The sequence below is a fragment of the Schistocerca serialis genome, chromosome 12 (genome assembly GCF_023864345.2).
Source record: "Schistocerca serialis cubense isolate TAMUIC-IGC-003099 chromosome 12, iqSchSeri2.2, whole genome shotgun sequence".
NCBI classification, from domain to species: Eukaryota; Metazoa; Arthropoda; class Insecta; order Orthoptera; family Acrididae; genus Schistocerca; species Schistocerca serialis.
The window spans coordinates 90,290,238-90,315,853 of NC_064649.1; the positions used below are offsets into that span (position 1 = coordinate 90,290,238).

The 25,616-nt window shown below is 43.9% G+C and overlaps 1 protein-coding gene across 1 annotated transcript in view; it reads right to left on the reverse strand.

Moving 5' to 3' along the window:
• The window catches only part of LOC126427959 (serine protease 1-like), a 120,057-nt gene that overhangs the window by 52,172 nt on the left and 42,269 nt on the right, over positions 1-25,616 (reverse strand). Inside the window, exons 4-5 of the mRNA XM_050089847.1 lie at positions 23,217-23,333; positions 10,429-10,569 (exon numbers count right to left, since the gene is read on the reverse strand). Of these exons, the coding sequence (XP_049945804.1) occupies positions 10,429-10,569; positions 23,217-23,333 (258 nt within the window). The remainder of the gene's footprint in view (positions 1-10,428; positions 10,570-23,216; positions 23,334-25,616) is intronic.

The following is a 25,616-nucleotide window of genomic DNA, read 5'->3' on the forward strand; positions in this document are numbered from 1 at the left end:
TTCAGAACAACGCCTGTATTTTGGTGGTAGGGGATTCTCTTCCGGCCAGATTCATATGTTGGATCCCAAGAGTATTTGCTGTATACAACATAAAGCTGAGGGATCCTCCATTAGAAGACACACTTTCTCGTTCTAATGGTCTCAAAAAGAAAAAAAAATAAGTAAATAAGTAAAAATAAAAAAAATATTGTAGGCGAAACTATCGCCGTCGGTCGTCTACGCAATGTTTTTTCTGTGTGCTTTGTATGACCCAAAATAAAAAGTCATCTAATCATTATTATCATGTTGAGTAGAGATCTGTCATCCTGTAGACTGTAGAGAAGACGACATGGGCGCACTTGTGTCTGGTTTCCAGAAAAAGGGCAGGAATACGAGAGGAAATACTGAGGCTGTGGCTTAGAAGATAAATTGAAAAAAGAAAGAGGTAATGCTTCATTTATAGTATTTGAATCGTCTGGTTGGAAAGTAAGTTAAGTCTCAGAGAGCAAATTTTTCTGGAAACTCAAAAGAATGCTTTAGTACACAACGGATTTAAGCGTGGTGTTGTGGAGTTACCTTGTAGCAACTGGCCCTAGGGTGAAACAGTGTACTCCATTACAGCATATTTTTGCCATCGACTATGGTCAGTAATAGAGTTTGAAGAGTTTGAGCGCACTGGAGAGGGCCCTTTTAGAACCTGATGATGCCGATGAGCGAACTTGCGTTCTCTTTGCAGCGGAAGGATTGTTTTACTCAAGTTTATACTATTCATATACATTATAGCAATAGGACAGTGTTTCATGAGAATGCTGGTTTATTTACAATATACCCAATCTACAATCAGAGCCAAGACAAAAGTAGAGAGAGAGAGAGAGAGAGAGAGAGAGAACAGTGGGTACAGTTCATCTTTATCTTGTCCATCCTTCGCTGGCTACTGAGAGATAACGTTGTGAAATGGTTCCTGCTCGTCGGATATGTATTGTAGAATTTTCCTTACATCGACTAGTTTCTTCTTTTTTTTTTGGAACAAGTCTACTATCCCCTTGACTAAACGGACATGCCATTTCCTAACTCAGTACCCATCAGATGAGCTCTCCTGCTGATGCGATACGACTCCTGTTATACCAAAAGATGCGTGCAGATATAAAGATCAGGTATCTCCGGTTAACGTAGCTTCCCTTTTCTTAAAAAAAAAATGGATATGACCTCTTTTCCAACTAACCGATTCATTTGTAGATTGAGAGAGCTTCATTGACTACACTGCACTCTTTGAAATGCTGCAGTTACAACGAATAAAATACAGGCAATAGAAATTCTACAACAGAGACTGCATTTTAAGGGTAGGAGGACATGAAAGGCAAGCTGTAGTAAGGAAACAGAAGATCAGGTAGAACAGATAATGGCTGTGTGTTTTGTCCGTGACACAGTAATTCTGTCAAGAAATGCAAAAGACTTTGAACGGTAATCGCACAGAATGGGGAGTGTCTTACAAAGAGGTTGTAAGACGGTCAACAAAGGTAAACTATGTTAGGAAACAAGACAAATGGTTCAAATGGCTCTGGGACTTAACTTCTGAGGTCATCAGTCCCCCAGAAACTAAGGACATCACACACATCCTTGTCCGAGGCAGGATTCGAACCTGCGACCGTAGCGGTCGCGTGGTTCCAGACTGTAGCGACTAGAACGGCTCGGCCACCTCGGCCGGCCGAAACGAGACAGGAAAAGTAGATTTGCTATTTGCGTAGCAAAGTAAGTAGGAGATACAATACAGACTGATGATAGCTAGAAAAGCGGTTTTGAAAAAGAGAAATATGTTAACATGTAATACAAATTCGGACGTTAAGAAGTATTTTGTGGAAGTATTTTTACATGGTAGGGAAATGTGGACGATAAACAGCTCAGGCGAAAAATGAAAAAAAAAGTTCAAATGTGTGTGAAATCTTATGGGATTTAACTACTAAGGTAATTAGTCCCTAAGCCTACACACTACTTAACCTAAACTGTCCTAAAGACAAACACACACACACACACACCCATGCCCGAGGAAGGACTCGAACCTCCGCCGGGACCAGCCGCACAGTCCTCGACTGCAGCGCCTTAGACGGCTCGGCTAATCCCGAGCGGCAGAAGTGAAAAGGTTGTGAAATGTTTTGCTACGGATTAAGCCGAGAATTTGGCGAGCAGATCGGTTAATTTTATTTAATCTAATCCTTTCATATACAAATCATGGATGTAGTCAAGGTTCTGAGGTGTGTCGCTCTGTGTCTGTTTCCGATGTCGCAAGAGTTGCGAAATTCGTGCACTGTCCTTCTTGTCTTCTATTGCATGTTTCTTTTTTATTAAGCCAGTAACTGCCACAGACCAAATACTCGATACCAGACACTAGTGGAACCATACTAGTACAGGCATAAATGTTTCTTCACAAAGTCTCCTATACTGAAGTACTTACAGCTATAAAAGGACTAAAGAATAAGTACTCCAGTGGCAGTGACAACATTCCTGATTTAATTGTAAAGAACTGTGGAGAATCTATTGTAGAACCCCTAACCCACATAATAAATGCATCCTTTACAAATGGAGTTTTCCCTGACCTACTAAAGACTTCTAAAATTACCCCCCTTCACAAAAAGGGCCCTAAAAATGATGTAGCCAATTACAGACGCATAGTACAACTCAGCTCATTCTCAAAAGCATTTGAAAAATTATGTTACACCAGATTGGAATACTTAACTAATAAACTATCCTTATTAACAAAACACCAGCATGGTTTTAGAAAACAAAAAACGACAACCACAGCTATTTATGAGTATCTCAACAAAACCTTAAAGGCACTGGATAATAAGGAAATCTCTACTAAGAACATTTTTAGATTTATCCAAAGCCTTCGATGTAACTGACCATACCATATTCCTTAAGAAGCCAGCAAATAAGGATGTAAGAGGAACTGCAAACAAATGGTTAGAATCTTACCTGTCAAACAGATTACAAAAAGTTGAAATTAATTTTGAAAAAAAGAATACAACCACCCATCATTGTACTGTCCACTCCTCTGACACAATGCCAATTAGATATAGTGTGCCACAAGGCTCAATCGTGGGACCCATACTGTTTCTGCTATACATCGATGACATAAGCATGAAGCTTGCTACAGGACATACCACACTATTTGCCGATGACGCGAGTATACTAATAACAGGTACTGATGCAGAGGAGCACAACCAAAACATTAAACCGCTATGTAGTCACTCGGCAAATGGTTCAATGAGAACAAACTGATTATAAATATACAGAAAAGAGCATACATAAACTTCAGACTATCATCCCAAAAACAAGAAATGCCCAATGTAATTCTACATAACCACGAGCTTACGTGTGTGGACTCTGTCAACTTTCTTGGCTTATGGCTTGAAGAAATTCTTAAGTGGAAGACTCACACAAATTATATCTCAAAAAAGCTATCAACTCTATGTTACATTTTAATGATACTCAAAAAATCAGTCACAAAATCTTTTCTCATACATTTATATTATGCTTACTTCCACTCTACATACAATATGGAATCATATTTTGGGGGAACTCTTTTCAAAACGCAAAAAAATGCAATATGCATAATATGTAACCTAAGACATAACGAATCATGCAGACAACATTTCAAAACAAATGGCATTATGACACTGCCCTCTGCTTACATTTATAATATCGTCTCATTTGTCAAGTCATACCTGTTAAACAATGACTGCACATTAAAATTCAATGGAGATATTCATAGCTATGCAACAAGGCAGCAATCTGACCTACATATGATTCAGTCCAGAAGTACCTGCTACAAAAAAAGTGTTTTAAAAGTTGGGATACAAATTTAGATAATTTTTTTAATGGGGTTAAAATTGTAAACAGTTTTATAATAAATGTTCAGTTTGGTCTGAAAATTATATACTGTGCATGTCTATGAAATATACTGGATTATTTTACTATTACATTTGTATTGGCTGTTTGTATTTTACTATACGACATTTGTATTTACTGTTAAAGATAGATAATTTTCTCATTACAAAATAATGTAAAATCAGTTTATTAAACATTACTTGCAAATATGTTCACTTGACCTGTCACATATCATATGTACAACAGTACAATTCTATGATTTGTATTGACTGTTTCGTTTAAGATAGATAATTTCCTCGCTACAAAATAACGTAAAAATCAATTTGTAAAACTGCTCTCCTGACCTGTCCAATATCATATGTACAACTGTACAATACTATGATTGCCTGGATCAATAAAATACAATACAATACAATAAATAATTTGTAAGCACCGTCGTTTCGAGTTAGTGTATAAAGAGTGCGTCGACAGACGGCTTTCAGAGTACTCTGTAGAATGGTCGCATACTCGCAGTTGAATAACTTACGAACGAGATTAATAAGAATACCACGTGCATCACCCAGCTGTGTATGATATGTTGGAAATGATTCACAGTTCACTAATCACGATCAGGTTGTTACGAAAAGCTTGTCATATAAGCAAATCGGAAGGTCACGGAATGGAAGGTCCTATTTGATCTCTGATTTTTAGGTCTGCCCCACGTTAAACTTTAAGTCCCCTTCGTCCGTTTGGATAACTGTTCAAATGTGTGTGAATTCCTAAGGGACAAAGCTGCTTAGGTCATCAGTCCCTAGACTAACACACACTACTGAAACTAACCAATGGTTACACACACACATGTCCGAGGGAGGACTCGAACCTCCGGCGGGAGAGGCCGCGTAGTCCGTGACATGGCGCCTCAAACCGCGCGGCCAAAGGTTTGCAATTTCCATCAATACTTGTATGAATATTAATTTTTGACCAATTTGCATAACTCCTTCGTGGTGCGTCGTTTCCTCTCTCTCTCCCTCTCTATCTCTTTCTTTTTCCTCAGATTGCATTACTTCATCACGAAAAACTGATTCATTACCACATGCGCACAGGTTGTTTATGACAGTCTCATTACAGTAATGACCTCGAATTTCATGGATAGCATTCGCGGGGTTACGTGAATGGTCAGTGGTTCCAAGCAGTTAGCCAGAACCCACAGGAGAGCAATTCCCTTCTCTTTCCGGGTCCAGGGCATGCCAATCATCTTCCATTTGTGAGGTAAGGAAGCAGACACAGTAAATTCGTTTACAGGAGAAAAATTATTCGCTTGGGCGTTAATCGCATCAAACAATTGTAAGAAATGTGCCATCAATGAAACCTAAGTCAGTGTATATAATTTGAAGGTATCTATATTAAAAGTGTGGCCTAGACCCTGCGACTTGAATAAAGCGGAAAGTGACGATTTATTGGAAATATGCATGAATTATCAGACACTAGATGAGAAACAGCAGACCACAGCTGTAAGCTCTGTATAAAGAATGAAAGAAATACAATAAATAAAATCGAAAATAACTGGAGGTGCGTTAGGACATATCGTGCTTGCTGAAGAATGTAAGTATCTTCTCATCGATCGGCTGTTGAAAGGACAACCAGGAGTTTTGATAGCGTTCTATTATTAGTTACTAGAGACAGAAGAAAGAGCTTATAAACATACCAAGGCAGCCGTCAAGAAGCGAGAGCAAAGCGAATGTGAAATTTAATCATTCAATAACTCATGTATTTAAGTAATTATAATATAAATTTTATACATGAATGTATTTGCAAATAGATTTCTTGTACGAACTTCGATTTTTTAAGTATCATTCACATGTCCTTGTTATTTTATTTTTCACTGACCAACCTACCGAATCGATGACGCTAAGTTTCTAGCAGTGCAAATTCAGATTTCCTCTCTTTCGAAAAGTTACAGGAGCTGTTGCAGTACAGCCTCGATAGTTAGAGGTGAAAGGGACGGCGACCACCTGAAACTACTGAAAACTTGGATTATCGAAATGTATGTGGTTAAAGAAGTAAGACGATGTTGAAAACAATAAACGACATTAACTACGGCTCATTTGTTTTTTCAAGCTGCGACTTATAGTTTTCCGGTTGAGAGATTCTTCAGAACATTTCCTTGAAGAAACCTGTTCCACTTTAAGTCGGTTCCTTCGCCAGTCACCAACAGTAACTTAGTCGACTCCGCATTCGAGAATTTTTTTATGGTTTCTGCTTTTGAAACCTGCAATTATGGATAAAAGGACGTAAGGCGAAAGTTTATGGCCCATGTACCATCATGTGTCATTTCCTGTTACTACCTTATTGACACAAATACCTCTGAAACAGATAGGCCTCTGGCAATCGCAATTTTAGTTAATTGCAACACAGATTAAGATATCAGATCTGAATGATACGACAATAAAAACAGGTAATTGGACAATAAAATATTTAATTGATGACTCATTTATCATTATATTTTTATTTCTCGTTAGAAGCGGAATAAATGAAAGTAAAAAAACGGTTCAAATGGCTCTGAGCACTATGGGACTTAACTTCTGTGGTCATCAGTCCCCTACAACTTAGAACTACTTAAACCTAACTAACCTAAGGACATCACACACATCCATGCCCGAGGCAGGATTCGAACCTGCGACCGTAGCAGTCGCGCGGTTCCGGACTGAGCGCCTTAACAGCGAGACCACAACGGCCGGCAAATGAAAGTAAGTTGATCTCAAGTCCTATTCAAACTCCAAATCAGGAATTTGATGAAATGGACAGGATCGTTCCTATCATTAATGGTAATAGGAAGAGTAGTTTTGTAGAGTTGTTGGTCATTAAAAAGGAGAGGATTGATACCTCTATAAATGGGGTATGAACCCATTAGCTTGTTTAGCTTACCTTTTTACATTAAGGTGTATGATGCACGTTAGTTTTTGATACTAAAGGAGGTAATTTAATTCTATCTTAAGTAATTTATTTAATGAAGGTAATTTTTATTTGCTTAATTTACCCTAACAAGGTAACCCTTTAATCAGGCACTTCATTTATTTAATATACAGATTAAAAGTTTTTTTTAAAATTAGGTTGTGTGTTATTTTGGTTATTTTGAATTAATTTGTCTCGATTTGAAAAAACCAACATCCAATCATCTCGAGGCAGGTGATAATCCCTGACCGCACTGGGAATCGAACGCGGGACCCCCGTGCTTGGGAAGCGAGAGCGCTACCGCGAGACCACCACCTGCGGACCTGCGCTAATGGAACAGAATAACTATCTACCGGGGCAGCACCAGGTGTTCAGCTTGTATATCGAATAAGCATAAAAAGTTAATATCGTAAGTTCATTTTTCGTGGCTACTGTTACAAATTTCTGACTGCCGGTCGCAAAGGGCTAGTTAAGGCTTGGCCAGACAGAATGCGGCCTGGCCGTCCGGCCAGTGGCCTTGAACCGCAGCCGGCAGGCCGCACTGTTGAATCGCTCGTTGTTGTTTGGGGCGGTCACACAGAGCGCGGCTCTGACGCACCGGCAGCCGACCTGCCGCACCGGCCGCCGCCGGGTTGTCACAGATTACAGATTCGCCGCAAGCCGGAGCGGCTGCTTGCCTCTGTTGGCGCACTCAACTGCTCTGCTGTCACACTAGAAGCAGCGGCGTGAGGCGGTTTTTGTCTTGTAGCTCGTAGTGAACGCACCATGGACACAGAAAGACTTACAGAGGAGCTGAGAGAATACAACTTTTTGTATGATACACGCGATCCTGATTTGGAGGTAGAATACTTTTGTCCTCAATATACTGTTGATAGAAAGCTGAATAGTAATGTCACTGTGACGTCCATAACTTCCAATATCAACTACTGTAAACTCGGTAGTATGGATCGACGATCGCCGGGAGAACTAGCGAAAAGAACTGCGATCCACTATCCTTCGCGCATTTTAACCTGATAGCCTTTCCGTCTATGCTTCCAAGGCAGTTCGGAAACCCCCAGTTCTATAAACCCTTCTTCAGATTTCTTCCACATCTCTGTTGTAGGAGTAGGTAAATACTTGGGCTGTAGAAGTCCATATTGCCTGGCACACTTGTTTAACAATATCTGAGACTGTTGAACGTCCTAACCGAAAAGAAAAGGCTATGGTCTGGTGACTGTCGCCTGTAGTCAAGTATCTGGAAAAGAGTAAAATCAATTATGCCGATAGAACTAATAGATAAGTTAACGACCAAAGATATGTTTGTTTAAATTCAATGAAAATGTTATGAATACAATGAAAGAAAACAATCTATTAAGTAGAAAGTTCTCTCTAGCGGGACATACGGAACTAGATGTTACTGTCGTTTACTGTATTCGTAAACACTGCAGATAAATTTATCACTTTACTCGTAACTACGTTGTGGGATAGCACTTTCTTCCGCCGAGACCGCTACGGTCGCAGGTTCGAATCCTGCCTCGGGCATGGATGTTTGTGATGTCCTTAGGTTAGTTAGGTTTAACTAGTTCTAAGTTCTAGGGGACGAATGACCTCAGCAGTTGAGTCCCATAGTGCTCAGCGCCATTTTTTCTTCCGCCGAACCTTTCATATGATATGGCAAAACTGAAATGGAATAATTTACACTCCTGGAAATGGAAAAAAGAACACATTGACACCGGTGTGTCAGACCCACCATACTTGCTCCGTACACTGCGAGAGGGCTGTACAAGCAATGATCACACGCACGGCACAGCGGACACACCAGGAACCGCGGTGTTGGCCGTCGAATGGCGCTAGCTGCGCAGCATTTGTGCACCGCCGCCGTCAGTGTCAGCCAGTTTGCCGTGGCATACGGAGCTCCATCGCAGTCTTTAACACTGGTAGCATGCCGCGACAGCGTGGACGTGAACCGTATGTGCAGTTGACGGACTTTGAGCGAGGGCGTATAGTGGGCATGCGGGAGGCCTGGTGGACGTGCCGCCGAATTGCTCAACACGTGGGGCGTGAGGTCTCCACAGTACATCGATGTTGTCGCCAGTGGTCGGCGGAAGGTGCACGTGCCCGTCGACCTGGGACAGGACCGCAGCCACGCACGGATGCACGCCAAGACCGTAGGATCCTATGCAGTGCCGTAGGGGACCGCACCGCCACTTCCCAGAAAATTAGGGACACTGTTGCTCCTGGGGTATCGGCGAGGACCATTCGCAACCGTCTCCATGAAGCTGGGCTACGGTCCCGCACACCGTTAGGCCGTCTTCCGCTCACGCCCCAACATCGTGCAGCCCGCCTCCAGTGGTGTCGCGACAGGCGTGAATGGAGGGACGAATGGAGACGTGTCGTCTTCAGCGATGAGAGTCGCTTCTGCCTTGGTGCCAATGATGGTCGTATGCGTGTTTGGCGCCGTGCAGGTGAGCGCCACAATCAGGACTGCATACGACCGAGGCACACAGGGCCAACACCCGGCATCATGGTGTGGGGAGCGATCTCCTACACTGGCCGTACACCACTGGTGATCGTCGAGGGGACACTGAATAGTGCACGGTACATCCAAACCGTCATCGAACCCATCGTTCTACCATTCCTAGACCGGCAATGGAACTTGCTGTTCCAACAGGACAATGCACGTCCGCATGTATCCCGTGCCACCCAACGTGCTCTAGAAGGTGTAAGTCAACTACCCTGACCAGCAAGATCTCCGGATCTGTCCCCCATTGAGCATGTTTGGGACTGGATGAAGCGTCGTCTCACACGGTCTGCACGTCCAGCACGAACGCTGGTCCAACTGAGGCGCCAGGTGGAAATGGCATGGCAAGCCGTTCCACAGGACTACATGCAGCATCTCTACGATCGTGTCCATGGGAGAATAGCAGCCTGCATTGCTGCGAAAGGTGGATATACACTGTACTAGTGCCGACATTGTGCATGCTCTGTTGCCTGTGTCTATGTGCCTGTGGTTCTGTCAGTGTGATCATGTGATGTATCTGACCCCAGGAATGTGTCAATAAAGTTTCCCCTTCCTGGGACAATGAATTCACGGTGTTCTTATTTCAATTTCCAGGAGTGTATATGACTTCTATTTCGAACACAAAGAGGCCACAAACGGTAAAACTTACGTCAAACAAACGGCTTGTCTGTGCCTTGTATCAATTGGCTTTCTCCGGTTCGTTGTGCACTTCTCGCTGCTACCTTTTTATCAGCCGATGCATTTCCTCGAAACATTCTCGCGACATCCGAAAAGATTTGAAGAACCTATCTTCGTCAGACTCTAGATCAATACACAGGCGATGGTATTCTCCTAAGCTTTCTTTCACGCTATCAATGTCGTGCACCCAACATCTCTTCTTGGTGCCATTTCGTATCGGTTCTCATTTCTGCAAGCAAGCTTAATAATGGGTTTCGGCCCCTTCCACAGTGTTAACAGCTGACGCATCAAGAGTCGCTGCGGCCGGCCGGCCGTTGCCTGTGTGGCGTCCCTGGCCGCTGACGGGTCCGGCCCACCGCCGCGCCGTCCGTCGCAGCGGCAGGCCGGATCCTGTCTGGCCAGGGCTGGTTAGGGCGGCAGGCCGCAGTCTGTGTCTGGAGGAGTGCTGTACTCACGCTGCACGCGTCCCGGCCGCCCTGGCCCCCGGCACACAGCATGCCTTCTCCAAGCAGTCCCGGCAGCTGGCGCCGGCAGTCCTCCGCCCCCACCACAGGCACCTCCACGTAGCGCAGCGTCTCCTTAGGCTTCACGCCCTTCTGTCAGCAGGGAGAAAAAAGAAAAACCTTATCAACGACGTCGCCTATGTACTAAACAACAGTGGTCGCCTCGATTGTATCCATACTGGATGAGAGGTCGTGGTTGTGATTGTCAATGTTAAAAAATATATCTACATCTACATCTACATTTATACTCCGCAAGCCACCCAACGGTGTGTGGCGGAGGGCACTTTGCGTGCCACTGTCATTACCTCCCTTTCCTGTTCCAGTCGCGTATGGTTCGCGGGAAGAAAGCCTCCGTGCGCGCTCTAATCTCTCTAATTTTACATTCGTGATCTCCTCGGGAGGTATAAGTAGGGGGAAGCAATATATTCGATACCTCATCCAGAAACGCACCCTCTCGAAACCTGGACAGCAAGCTACACCGCGATGCAGAGCGCCTCTCTTGCAGAGTCTGACACCTGAGTTTTCTAAACATCTCCGTAACGCTATCACGCTTACCAAATAACCCTGTGACGAAACGCGCCGCTCTTCTTTGGATCTTCTCTATCTCCTCTGTCAACCCGATCTGGTACGGATCCCACACTGATGAGCGATACTCAAGTATAGGTCGAACGAGTGTTTTGTAAGCCACCTCCTTTGTTGATGGATTACATTTTCTAAGCACTCTCCCAATGAATCTCAACCTGGCACCCGCCTTACCAACAATTAATTTTATATGATCATTCCACTTCAAATCGTTCCTTACGCATACTCCCAGATATTTTACAGAAGTAACTGCTACCAGTGTTTGTTCCGCTATCATATAATCATACAATAAAGGATCTTTCTTTCTATGTATTCGCAATACATTACACTTGTCTATGTTAAGGGTCAGTTGCCACTCCCTGCACCAAGTGCCTATCCGCTGCAGATCTTCCTGCATTTCGCTGAAATTTGCTAATGCTGCAACTTCTCTGTATACTACAGCATCATCCGCGAAAAGCCGCATGGAACTTCTGACACTATCTACTAGGTCATTTATATATATTGTGAAAAGCAATGGTCCCATAACACTCCCCTGTGGCACGCCAGAGGTTACTTTAACGTCTGGATACGTCTCTCCATTGATAACAACATGCTGTGTTCTGTTTGCTAAAAACTCTTCAATCCAGCCACACAGCTGGTCTGATATTCCGTAGGCTCTTACTCTGTTTATCAGGCGACAGTGCGGAACTGTATCGAACGCCTTCCGAAAGTCAAGAAAAATAGCATCTACCTGGGAGCCTGTATCTAAACCACTTGTTTATAGTGTAAAACACTAAGACTGACGCGTTTCGGAAGTCAAGCTTCCATCATCAGAATAATAAAAAGTAAAAGAACCTGTTAAAACGCGCTAAAATGGAACATGCACCAGGCAATTGATAATAAAATTAAAACCTCGTGGCTACTTCCCTTGTTGCAGCCGTGTCTTCCAAGGTGCATCTCCACATAGTCGTCAAAATATAAAAAAACCTCTAAAATGGTGTCGCTTATGGTGTTCAACATCTAACCACATGGCTCTCTCTTCTATCGTCGTAAACCGCACCGTGCGTCTTCGTTGATACCACACACCACGTAGCCAAACACGACACTGAAACGCGAGACACCTCAGGCGCAAGTTAACAAGGAAGTCACAGAGATGTCTATACAAACAGATAACGTATACATGTTCCAAGGACCTCATGAAATGATGGTATCCGGCCGATTGCTAAAAATGTGGTTACTAAAAGGAACCAGTGAAATGTTTGAAAAAGTTATTTGTATCACCAGTTAGCTGTTCATTCAGTGTGTTCCGATTATCCACACTATGTATCGTAATTTCCAGCTGTTCTAGTAGATCCAGCTTTTTGCCTTTGTCCTGTCTATGTAAAATAACGAGATCCTGATCTATTTCCAACATGGGGTGTCCCATTTCCCAAATATGCGTGGCTACAGCTGACTTTTCGAAATTATTAAGCCGGAAAGCATCACTATGTTCTTTGTAACGTACTTTAAAGGACGTACCAGTTTGGCCTACATAGCTTGCTTTGCACGTGTTAAAATGGCTCTGAGCACTATGGGACTTAACATCTGTGGTCATCAGTCCCCTAGAACTTAGAACTAGTTAAACCTAACTAACCTAAGGACATCACATACATCCATGCCCGAGGCAGGATTCGAACCTGCGACCGTAGCAGTCGCGCGGTTCCGGACTGCGCTCCTAGAACCGCGAGACCACCGCGGCCGGCTGCACGTGATACACTGAATTTTATAGACACCAGCTCTCTCATATTTATCGCTTTCCTGCTGTAAATTATTTCTTAGTTTAAATCGCAGCGTATTATTGGTCTGAACAGCGGTATCAACTATAAAAGGTTTGGAAATGTTAGCCACATTTTCCGAAATATCACCGAAGTATGGTATTGTGACTCTCGTCATGTTATTTTCGGTATTCTTCCTTGCATCCGCGCGCTGTTTCTGTCGTATTAATTTATTGACAACGTTTGGGCGATATCCGTTAGCTCTGGCTAATTGTCTCACGATGTTCAGCTCAGTCATTGTGTCTTCTTCATTCAGTCCCCTGTTGAACAGTCTGGTGTAGCAGCTGAAGATAGCAAAACGAAAGCCGAAGTTTTAAATTTCACATTCAAGAACCGTGACCATCGGGCAGACTCCCGTATGAACGACATGGAAATAAGCTTGAATATTTGAAGCCTGAATATTTGAAAACAAATAAATCACCAGGTCCATATGAAATTCCGGTTAGATTTTACAGAGAGTTCTCTACGGCACTGGCCACTTACCTAGCTTCCATTTACCATCAATCTATCGCCCTGCAGAAAGTCCCAAGCGATTGGAAAAAAGAGCCGGTGACTCCAGCGTATAAGAAATGTACGAGCTGCATTCAAGTTCTAAGGCCTCCGATTTTTTTTTCTCCGGACTGGAAAGAGATAGAAACATGCGCATTGTTTTAAAATGAGGCCGCATTCATTGTCAATACGTCCCAGAGATGGCAGCACCGTATGGCAGACGGAATTTTACCGCCAGTGGCGAGAATGAGAACAGTTTTAAATACTTAAAATGGCGACGTTTTCCTTACTTGAACAGCGTGCAATCATTCGTTTTCTGAATTTGCGTAGTGTGAAACCAATTGAAATTCATCGACAGTTGAAGGAGACATGTGGTGACGGAGTTATGGATGTGTCGAAAGTGCGTTCGTGGGTGCGACAGTTTAATGAAGACAGAACATGGTGTGACAACAAACCGAAACAACCTCGGGCTTGCACAAGCCGGTCTGACGACACCATCGAGAAAGTGGAGAGAATTGTTTTGGGGGATCGCCGAATGACTGTTGAACAGATCGCCTCCAGAGTTGGCACTTCTGTGGGTTCTGTACACACAATCCTGCATGACGACCTGAAAATGCGAAAAGTGTCATCCAGGTGGGTGCCACGAATGCTGACGGACGTGTGGCATGTTGCCGAGCAATGTTGACGCGCAACGACAGCACGAATGGGACTTTCTTTTTGTCGGTTGTGACAATGGATGAGACGTGGATGCCATTTTTCAATCCAGAAACAAAGCGCCAGTCAGCTCAATGGAAGCACACAGATTCTCCGCCACCAAAAAAATTTCGGGTAACCGCGAGTGCTGAAAAAATGATGGTGTCCACGTTCTGGGACAGCGAGGGCGTAATCCTTACCCATTGCGTTCCAAAGGGCACTACGGTAACAGGTGCATCCTACGAGAATGTTTTGAAGAACAAATTCCTTCCTGCACTGCAACAAAAACGTCCAGGAAGGTCTGCGCGTGTGCTGTTTCACCAAGACAACGGACCCGCACATCGAGCTAACGTTACGCAACAGTTTCTTCGTGATAACAACTTTGAAGTGATTCCTCATGCTCCCTGCTCACCTGACCTGGCTCCTAGTGACTTTTGGCTTTTTCCAACAATGAAAGACACTCTCCGTGGCCGCACATTCACCAGCCGTGCTGCTATTGCCTCAGCGATTTTCCAGTGGTCAAAACAGACTCCTAACGAAGGCTTCGCCGCTGCCATAAAATCATGGGGTCAGCGTTGTGAAAAATGTTACGTCTGCAGGGCGATTACGTCGAGATGTAACGCCAGTTTCATCGATTCCGAGTGAGTAGTTAATTAGGAAAAAAATCGCAGGCCTTAGAACTTGAATGCACCTCGTAAAACAACGGACCAGCAAGATTACAGACCAGTACCCCTAACTTCTGTTTGCTATAGAGTCCTCGAACATATTCTCAGTTCGAATATAATAACCTTTCTTGAGACTGAGAAGCTTATTTCCACGAATGAGCATGGTTTTAGAAAGCATCGCTCGTGCGAAACTCTGTTTGCCCTTTTGTCACATGATACACTGAACTATGGATGAAGGACAACAGGCAGATTCCAACTTTCTAGATTTCCGAAAAGTATTTGACACAGTGCCCTATTGCTGGCTGTTAACGAAGATACGAGTAAATGGAATAAATTCACAGATATATGAGTGGCTCGAAGAGTTCTTAAGGAATATAACGCAGTATGTTGTCCTCGACGGCGAGAGTTCATTGGAGACAAGGGTCTCGTCAGAGGGGCCGCAGGGAAGTGTGATAGGTCCGCTGTTGTTCTCTGTATATACATTAATGATTTGCCGGATAGGGGGGGGGGGGGGGGCGGGCAATCTGCGATTGTTTGCTGATGACGCCGTGGTGTAGGGTAAGCTGTCGAAGTTGAGTGACTTTAGGAAGATACAAGACGACTTAGACAAAATTTTCAGTTGGTCTATGAATGGCAACTAGCTCTAAACGCAGAAAAAGTATAAGTTAATGCGGATGAGTAGGACGAAAAAACCTGTAAGGTTCAGATACAGTATTATTAGTGTCCTGTTTGACAAAGTTAAAACGTTTAAATATCTGGGTGTAACGTTGCAAAGGGATATGAAGTGGAACGAGCATTTGAAAACTGTGGTAGGGAAGCCAGATTGTGGACTTCAGTTTACTGGGAGAATTTCAGAAAAGAGTGATTCACCTGTAAAGGATTCTGGTGCGACCTGATCTTGAGTTCTGTTGGAGTGTTTGGTATCTGTACCAAGTCGGATTTAAGTAAGACGTCGAGGCAATTCAGAGGGGGGCTGCTAGAGTTGTTACCGCTAGGTTCAAATGCTCAAATGTGTGTGAATTCCTATGAGACCAAACTGCTGAGGTCATCGGTCCCTAGACTTACACACTACTTAAACTAACGTAGGCTAAGAACAACACAAACACACCCATGCCCGAGTGAGGACTCGAACCTCCGGTGGAAGGAGCCGCGCAATGGCCCCTCTAACCTCACGGCCACTCCTCGCGGCCCGCTAGGTTCGACCAGCACGTAACTGTTACGGACGTGCTTCGGGAACTCGAATGGAAATCCCTGGAGGGAAGGCGACGTTCTTTTCCAGAAACGCTATTGAGAAAATTTAGAGAATCGGCATTTGAAGCTGACTGTCGAACGAATGTACTGCCACCTATATGTATCTCGCGTAAGGACCTCGTAGATACACTACTGGCCATTAAAATTGCTACACCACGAAGATGACATGCTACAGACGCGAAATTTAACCGACAGGAAGAAGATGCTGTGATATGCAAATGATTAGCTTTTCAGAGCATTCACACTAGGTTGGCGCCGGTGACGACCCCTACAATGTGCTGACATGAGGAAAGTTTCCAACCGATTTCTCATACACAAAAGGCAGTTGACCGGCGTTGCCTGGTGAAACGTTGTTGTGATGCCTCGTGTAAGGAAGAGAAATGCATACCATCACGTTTCCGACTTTGATAAAGGCCGGATTGTAGCATATCGTGATTGCGTCGGTCGAGATACAATGATTGTTAGCAGAATTTGGAATCGGTTGGTTCAGGAGGGTAATACGGAATACCGTGCTGGATCCCAACGGCCTCGTACCACTAGCAATCGAGATGACAGGCATGGCTGTAACGGATCGTGCAGCCACGTCTCGATCCCTGAGTCAACAGATGTGGACGTTTGCAAGACAACAACCATCTGCACGAACAGTTCGACGACGTTTGCAGCAGCATGGACTATCAGCTCGGAGACCGGGGCTCCGGTTACCCTTAACGCTGCATCACAGACAGGAGCGTCTGCGATGGTGTACTCAACGGCGAACCTGGGTGCACGAATGGCAAAACGTCATTTCTTCGAATGAATCCAGGTTCTGTTTACAGCATCATGATGGTCGCATCCGTGTTTGGCGACGTCGCGGTGAACGCACAATGGAAGCGTGTATTCGTCATCGGCATACTGGCGCATAAGCAGGTGTGATGGTATGGGGTGCCATTGGTTACATGTCTCGGTCACCTCTTGTTCGCATTGACGTCACTTTGAACAGTGGACGTTACATTTCATATGTGTTACGACCCGTGGCTGTACCATTCATTCGATCCCTGCGAAACCCTACATTTCAGCAGGATAATGCACGACCGCATATTGCAGGTCCTGTACGGGCCTTTCTGGATACAGAAAATGTTCGACTGCTGCCCCGGCCAGCTAAACATTCTCCAGATCTCTCATCAACTGAAAACGTCTGGTCAATGGTGGCCGGGCAACTGGCTCGTCACAATACACCAGTCACTACTCTTGATGAACTGTGGTATCGTGTTGAAGCCGCATGGTCAGCTGTACCTGTACACGCCATCCAAGCTCTGTTTGACTCAATGCCCAGGCGTACCAAGGCCGTTATTACGGCCAGAGGTGGTTGTTCTGGGTACTGATTTCTCAGGATCTATATACCCAAATTGCGTGAAAATGTAATTACATGTCAGTTCTGGTATAATATATTTGTACAATGAATACCCGTTTATCATCGGCATTTCTTCTTGGTGTAGCAATTTTAATGGCCAAAAGTGTACAATATGAAAAGTTAGAGTTCACACGGAGGAGTACGGACAGTCGTTTTCCCCTCGCTCTATTTACAAGTTGAAGAGGAGCAGAAATGCCGAGTAATGGTACGGACCGTAAGGTGGTTTGCGGAGTATCTTTGTAGCTGTAGATGCAGAATTTTTCAACCTTCCATCTTGCATGCAAATGTCGCACGAAGGTGGAATGATCACAGATCATCACATTTACCAGTTCTCGAGTACATTCACGTAAATCATTATGGATCAATTCATTTAACCAATCTTCATCAAACACTGAAGGTCTTCCTGAACGTGGAGAGCCACTGTTGTCAAAACGATCATACTTGAAACGAGAAAATTGGTGGGCCCTGTCCAGTGGCATTATCCCCACACAGGTCGCAAATGCTTCTGGCCGCTGTCGCCACTCTACTGTACTCAAACAGAAGAATCTGTTGGAAATATTCTAATTTCTCCACTTGGCACTCCGTTTTCTAGCGACCACAGCTCCATTCGCTATCTCCAAAGGACAAAAGACAATATGTAAAGTCAAATGGCAGCAGTGACCCACAAATAAAAAGACTGACAATCGATAGATGAACGCATATCAGCCTTAATATAAACTAGCAAAAAAAAAAAAAAAAATCTGCTACGAACTTACAAACCAATACTTGCCTCATGTCCAAATATGAGCTTGGATGTGCAGCAGTCAGCTTTTATGGTTGAAATTGTCTTCACGAGATTTTGAATGAAGCTGTGGCTATTTTAAAATACATAAACTGGAATAAACAATAGAAAAATAAATCACAGGAGGAAGAAACAGTGCAACCACAAAAATAGTGTATAAAACATGATTCTTTATCTTATTTAAATGTCAAGACATCAGACTGGTATGAAATACAAGTCCTTCTCGAAAATCATGTCTGGTCATAAAGGCGAGATCCGTCATTATTAAAAGGGATAACTTCTCTAAACACCTAAATATATCGCAGACTTTCATTTCTGGACGCTGTAGCACTGCTAACCAATAATGTGCGCCACACTGTTGTGCCTAAATAATAACTGACATGGACATAGATGAAACTAGCTTCCAAAGATAGTTATCAGAGTCTGCAAAATGCAGTCTGTGGTGTGTTAGGAAACAAGGTAGCCTAACTGTTTATTTTGCGAGATAATTATGTTATCTTTGTTCACATAGAAACATCGTGAAGTGTCTTATCGTAATATATTTGTAACAAACATGGAATCTGTGTAATGTAGTATGTTGTAAGCAAACAAACCATGGAATTTCTGCTTTGTAATACAGTTAACTACGTAAAACATGACGCAATATATAAGCGAGTAGTAATATGTATCGTTAAAAATTGCAACAACAGTACGCAGATGCTCCCAAAAGTCCCTCACACTAGCACAGTCAATCAAGAGAACAACAACCCAACGAAATGGTGGGGTGGGGGAAGGAACATATCTGCAGCTGTGGAGCCAACAAAACATGAGGCATTATTCAGACTGGATAGGGGTGGCGGTAGGTTGGGTGGCAAAGAATGGGGCGGGGGATTCACGGGGTGGGTGTGATCTGAGAATTGTGTACCGAAAGGGTGTAAACAAAAAATCATATGGTTATTGTACTGAGATGCATACTACCTGACGAATATACGAGGGTTGTTCCAAAAATAAAGTTCCCACATTTTTTTTTGAAACAAGGAATTTTTTATTCGGAAAAAACGATTGCACCATTGGAAACATTGATCTTTACGCTATTTTTCCACATAGTCCTCATTTTCTATGCATTTTTTCTGTCGAGTAATCCACTTTTGCATTCCCATGCATTTCCACCTCAAAGAAGTCCGCTGCCAACTCGTTGAGAAATTTGGAAACTACTTCATGCTACTTCTCGTCCGTCTGGAATCGTAGACCGCCTAGGTGCTCCTTCAATTTCGGGAACGGATGGAAATCGCTAGGTGCAAAATCGGGGCTGTAGGGGGAGGGGGGGGAGGGGTGGAGGGGTCAATGAGATCCCAGCCAAATTTGTCGATTAACTCCTTCGTTTGTTGCGACACGTGGACGGGCATTGTCGTGGTGCAGCCTTTCGTCGTTGTTGAGTTTTCCCCTACGACGGTTTTTGAGTGCCCGTCTGAGCTTTTTCAGGGTCTCGCAATAACCTGTCGGGTTGATACTGGTCCCTCTAGGCGTAAAATCAATGAGCAGTGATACGTGTTACAAACCGTACACAATAGGAAGGACCAGGCCTCTCAGCTTTTTTTCTTTTATCACTCGTTTGTTATATCAGAGAAATACACATTTTAAGACAAAATTTTACTACATGAAATATTGCTACCAGTAAAGGTTAACATAAGCAGTGACAAAACTTAGTTCTCTTAAGGATTTCTGCTGGCAACAAATTTTAAGGAGGCAATGTAAGGTTTATATCAATTTAGCTCAAACAAGTAACTAGTGATTGAATCACGACACAGACACTTTAACAATTTCGGCAACAAATAAATAGCGTGAATTTGTACTCACAGTAACAGCCTTGCCACTGAATAAGTAGCAGGCCATTTGGAACGAATTAGCAACGCCCCGTAACTAGGGGAGTTAATACCAACAGACTTTAAAAGTCTTGCTCCCCATTAAATAAAAAAACTTACAGTAATTAAATGAATAACAAATCAAACACACTACGCCCCACTCAAACTCTTCAGTGGAAGCCAAGTCAAAATGAAGATTACATTAACTAACTAGCACTGAAGTCACACCAAAGTTCATCTCTGTGTTCCCAGACGCACATGGGGCAAACTTATACAAGACAAGATTTTGAACGAAGCACATCAGTAAAACCGGTAGTGGAGCTAACTCGTGCCACTGAAGATTAAGGTACCAGACAGGGGCACAAGGTGGTATACAGTGAGGTTGCCTTAGTGCTAAACTGCGCTCCAAAATATTAATTAAAATGGTCAATTCAAAATTAAGTACACATAGAGCAGCATTAATTAACGAGGAGTGACGCCAAGTCACTCGAAGGGATGACAACACTTAATTGAAAAGACGAATGCAGGAGGCGGCAGTAACATCAAACACCTTCTCCGAGTTTTAACCAGGAGTCACTTCCCGCTATACAAGTAAACGTTTAACCAAGCGTAAGGAAGGAACCCCAAAGAGAAAATTCAAATAAAACCGCCAAAAGATTATAAAGGACAGGGAACCCCAACTATTTAAGTTTAAAAGAATTAGCTCTCCCCAAAGGCAGTGTAAACGCTAAGGCCACACTTAAGAGGCCACCAAAATTGGCTACCAAAAGTCTTATACATTTGCTACTTTTCTTTAAAAGAAACACAAGGCTGCTTAACTTCTGCTGGACGTCAGGTATGGCTCGTGTAGGATACACCAGGCAGCAACCCAAGCTAGGCGATCGCAAGACACGGCGAGCAAAATCAGGAGAGCAGACAGGCAGGCAACCAACACACATCCTCCATCCTGAACCGGCAGACCGCGTACAACCAACTCCACATATACGTGGTCGCTTCGCACCTCGTACCTCGCGGCGTCTCAGCAGGTAGCCCGAGCAAACGTCGACTGCCACTCGCCCCGCGAATGCGGAAAACAACAAGGCAAGCAAAGATAAGAAACATCCAAGGATCGATAATGGACATCCAAGATATGGGCGCACCAGTATCGAGCGCCACGGCTCAAGCAGTACACCACGCCGGTCCCAAAACACCGATGCCACGCTTAAACTTCTTTGGTGGTGGCGATCCGGTGCGTTTCCATTGGCGCGATTGTTGTTCTGTTTCATGAGTAACGTAATGGCACCACGATTTATCCCCGTAACAATGGAATCATGGAATTCTTTCTTATTCTCGTCGCATTCACTCCAGAACTTCAGAGCACAGACTTCTGAAAGCACGTGGGGCATCCAGCGCTCGCACACCTTGTGGTAGCCTAGCTGTTAATTCAATATCCTGTCAATCGAAGCTTCAGAAGCCTCAGGAATTTGAGCAGCCAGTTGCCGGATGGTGAATTCCCGATCTTCGAGCAGGATTTGACCGACTTTCGCCACAACTTCGTCGGAGATCGACGCCCTCCCGCTTCGTGGACGTCCGTACGGCCGTTGGCAAACTCCCTACACCATTTTCGGACGTGTTGAATGCTTATACCCGTTTCCCCATACACTTCACTTAGTTGCCCATGAATTTCTACAGGTGGTAACTTTCTTGCGTGCAAAAATCGGATGATCGCACGAATTTCACACTTGGTGGTAACGGCGATGACGAGCTCCATCGCTTATGGCTGTCTGGGCGTTTCTGACCGTTGCAGAGCCACGCTGGCTGTGGTGGGGGATCCGGCGAACACGGTGGTGTTACCAGGTTTCGCATTGCACCATGTACGGTAAGGGTACAGAGTTGGGTTCCTTACTTTTGAAACAACCCTCGTACATACAACCTTTGTAGAGTCCATGTTATAAAACTTATTGCAGTGCTGATAAAACTTGTGTACACCCACCTACAAGGGCGACAGCATCATTCAAAAAGTTTACGATGACTGTGGCTCCGCCGGCCGGTGTGGCCGTGTGGGTCAAGGTGCTTCAGTCTGGAACCGCGCGACCGCTACGGTCGCAGGTTCGAATCCTGCCTCGGCCATGGATGTGTGTGATGTCCTTAGGTTAGTTAGGCTTAAGTAGTTCCAAGTTCTAGGGGACTGATGACCACAGATGTTAAGTCCCATAGTGCCTCAGAGCCATTTGAACCATTTTTAGCCATTTGAACTGTGGCTCCAGCCAAAACAGAAATTATTTTCAGAGAGTTCCTTTACTGCAGAAATGTTAGCTCACAGTTCTACATCTGCATCTACATACATACTCCGCAGTCCACCATACGGTGCGTGGCGGAGGGTACCTCGTACCACAACTAGCATCTTCTCTCCCTGTTCCACTCCCAAACAGAACGAGGGAAAAATGACTGCCTATATGCCTCTGTATGAGTCCTAATCTCTCTTATCTTATCTTTGTGGTCTTTCCTCGAAATATAAGTTGGCGGCAGTAAAATTGTACTGCAGTCAGCCTCAAATGCTGGTTCTCTAAATATCCTCAGTAGCGATTCACGAAAAGAACGCCTCCTTTCCTCTAGAGACTCCCACCCGAGTTCCTGAAACATTTCCGTAACACTCGCGGGATGATCAAACCTACCAGTAACAAATCTAGCAGCCCGCCTCTAAATTGTTTCTATGCCCTCCCTCAATCCGACCTGATAGGGATCCCAAACGCTCGAACAGTACTCAAGAATAGGTCGTATTAGTGTTTTATAAGCGGTCTCCTTTACAAATGAACAACATCTTCCCAAAATTCTACCAATGAACCGAAGACTACGATCCGCATTCCCCACAACTGCCATTACATGCTTGTCCCACTTCATATCGGTCTGCAATGTTACGCCCAAATATTTAATCAACGTGACTGTGTCAAGCGCTACGCTAGTAATGGAGTATTCAAACATTACAGGATTCTTTTTCCTATTCATCTGCATTAATTTACATTTATCTATATTTAGAGTTGGCTGCCATTCTTTACACCAATCACAAATCCTGTCCAAGTCATCTTGTATGCACCTACAGTGACTCAACGATGACACCTTCCCGTACACCACAGCAGCATCAGCAAACAGCCGCACATTGCTATCCACTCTACCCAAAAGGTCATTTATGTAGATAGAAAACAACAGCGGACCAACCACGCTTCCCTGCGGCAGTTCTAGATGTTAGGCTGGCAAGTGTCAGCAGTGGAGACTTACGAAGGTGGTGACGCCCCAGCCGCTGACGTTGCACGACGTGCCGGGGGCGGGACTCCTGTGTGCCAGCGCCAGCGGAAACACCAGAACTTCCTCCCCCACTGGGATGAGCTGCTTCAACTGCAACAGCGGAATTTGCTTAACATCAAATCTCTCACCCAGTTTCTCTTTTTATTTCCTAACTACTGTTAATGATTTTAGATAGAAAAGAAATGCGAAAGGCAGAAATACTGAATTCAGTGTTCCGAAACTGTTTCACTGCGGAAAATCGTAACACGGTCCCTGACTTCAGCCGTCGCACGGACGCCAAAATGGAAAATATTGAAATAAACGATATCGGAATTGAAAAACAACTGCTATCACTTAGTAGCGGAAAAGCATCCGGACCAGACGAGATACCCTTAAGATTCTACAGTGATTATGCTAAAGAACTTGCCCCCTTTCTATCAGCAATTTATCGTAGATCGCTGGAAGAACGTAAAGTACCTAGCGACTGGAAGAAAGCGCAGGTCGTTCCCATTTTCAAGAAGGGTCATAAATCAGATGCGAATAATTATAGGCCTATTTCGCTTACGTCAATCTGTTGTAGAATAATGGAACATGTTTTGTGTTCTCGTATTATGACGTTCTTAGATAATACAAATCTCCTTCATCATAACCAACATGGATTCCGCAAACAGAGATCATGTGAAACTCAGCTCGCCCTATTTGCCCAAGAAATTCACAGTGCCGTAGACACTGGCGAGCAGATTGATGCCGTATTCCTGGACTTCAGGAAGGCATTTGATACGGTTCCGCACTTACGTTTAGTGAAAAAAATACGAGCTTACGGAATATCGGACCAGGTTTGTGATTGGATTCAGGATTTCCTAGAAGAAAGAACACAACATGTCATTCTTAACGGTTCAAAATCTGCAGATGTAGAGGTAATTTCGGGAGTACCGCAGGGAAGCGCGATAGGACCTTTATTGTTTACGATATACATAAATGACTTAGTTGACAACATCGGTAGCTCCGTGAGGCTATTTTCAGATGACACGGTTGTCTACAAGAAAGTAGCAACATCAGAAGACTCGTACGTACTCCAGGAGGACCTGCAGAGGATTAATGCATGGTGCGACAGCTGGCAGCTTTCCCTAAACGTAGATAAATGTAATATAATGCGCATACATAGGGGCAGAAATCCATTCCAGTACGATTATGCCATAGGTGGTAAATCATTGGAAGCGGTAACGACCGTAAAATACTTAGGAGTTACTATCCGGAGCGATCTGAAGTGGAATGATCACATAAAACAAATAGTGGGAAAAGCAGGCGCCAGGTTGAGATTCATAGGAAGAATTCTAAGAAAATGTGACTCATCGACGAAAGAAGTAGCTTACAAAACGCTTGTTCGTCCGATTCTTGAGTATTGCTCATCAGTATGGGACCCTTACCAGGTTGGATTAATAGAAGAGATAGACATGATCCAGCGAAAAGCAGCGCGATTCGTCATGGGGACATTTAGTCAGCGCGAGAGCGTTACGGAGATGCTGAACAAGCTCCAGTAGCGGACACTTCAAGAAAGGCGTTACGCAATACGGAGAGGTTTATTATCCAAATTACGAGAGAGCACATTCCGGGAAGAGATGGGCAACATATTACTACCGCCCACATATATCTCGCGTAATGATCACAACGAAAAGATCCGAGAAATTAGAGCAAATACGGAGACTTACAAGCAGTCGTTCTTCCCACGCACAATTCGTGAATGGAACAGGGAAGGGGGGATCAGATAGTGGTACAATAAGTACCCTCCGCCACACACCGTAAGGTGGCTCGCGGAGTATAGATGTAGATGTAGATGTAGAACAGCGTCCGAAGGGGCCTTGAAGACCCAACGGTACCGACCGGCCGCCGTGTCATCCTTAGATTAGATTGGATTAGATTATTTTTTCGTTCCATAGATCCGTGCTGAGGAGATCCTCGTGAAACGTGTCAATTTTTTTTTTAAAAAAAAGCTGGAATAACAATACTACTAGTATGAATGTATACAATACATCATTTGTTTCTATTAAAAAATTCGTCAATGGAGTAAAAGGAGTTGGCCACTAGTAAGTCTTTCAGGCACCTTTTAAACTAATCTTTATTTGTAACAAAATTTTTTATGTTTGCTGGCAAATTATTGAAGATGAGTGTTCCTGAGTAGTGGACCCCTTTTCGAACTAAAGTAAGTGCTTTTAACTCCTTGTGCAGTTCCTTTTTGTTCCTGGTATTGTATGTATGAGCTGAGCTGTTTGTTGGAAAAAGAGGTATATTATTTAAGACAAATTTCATTAAGGAGTAAATATACTGAGAGGCAGTAGTTAGTATACCCAGCTCTTTGAAGAGGTTTCAACAGGACGTCTGTGAATTTACTCCACA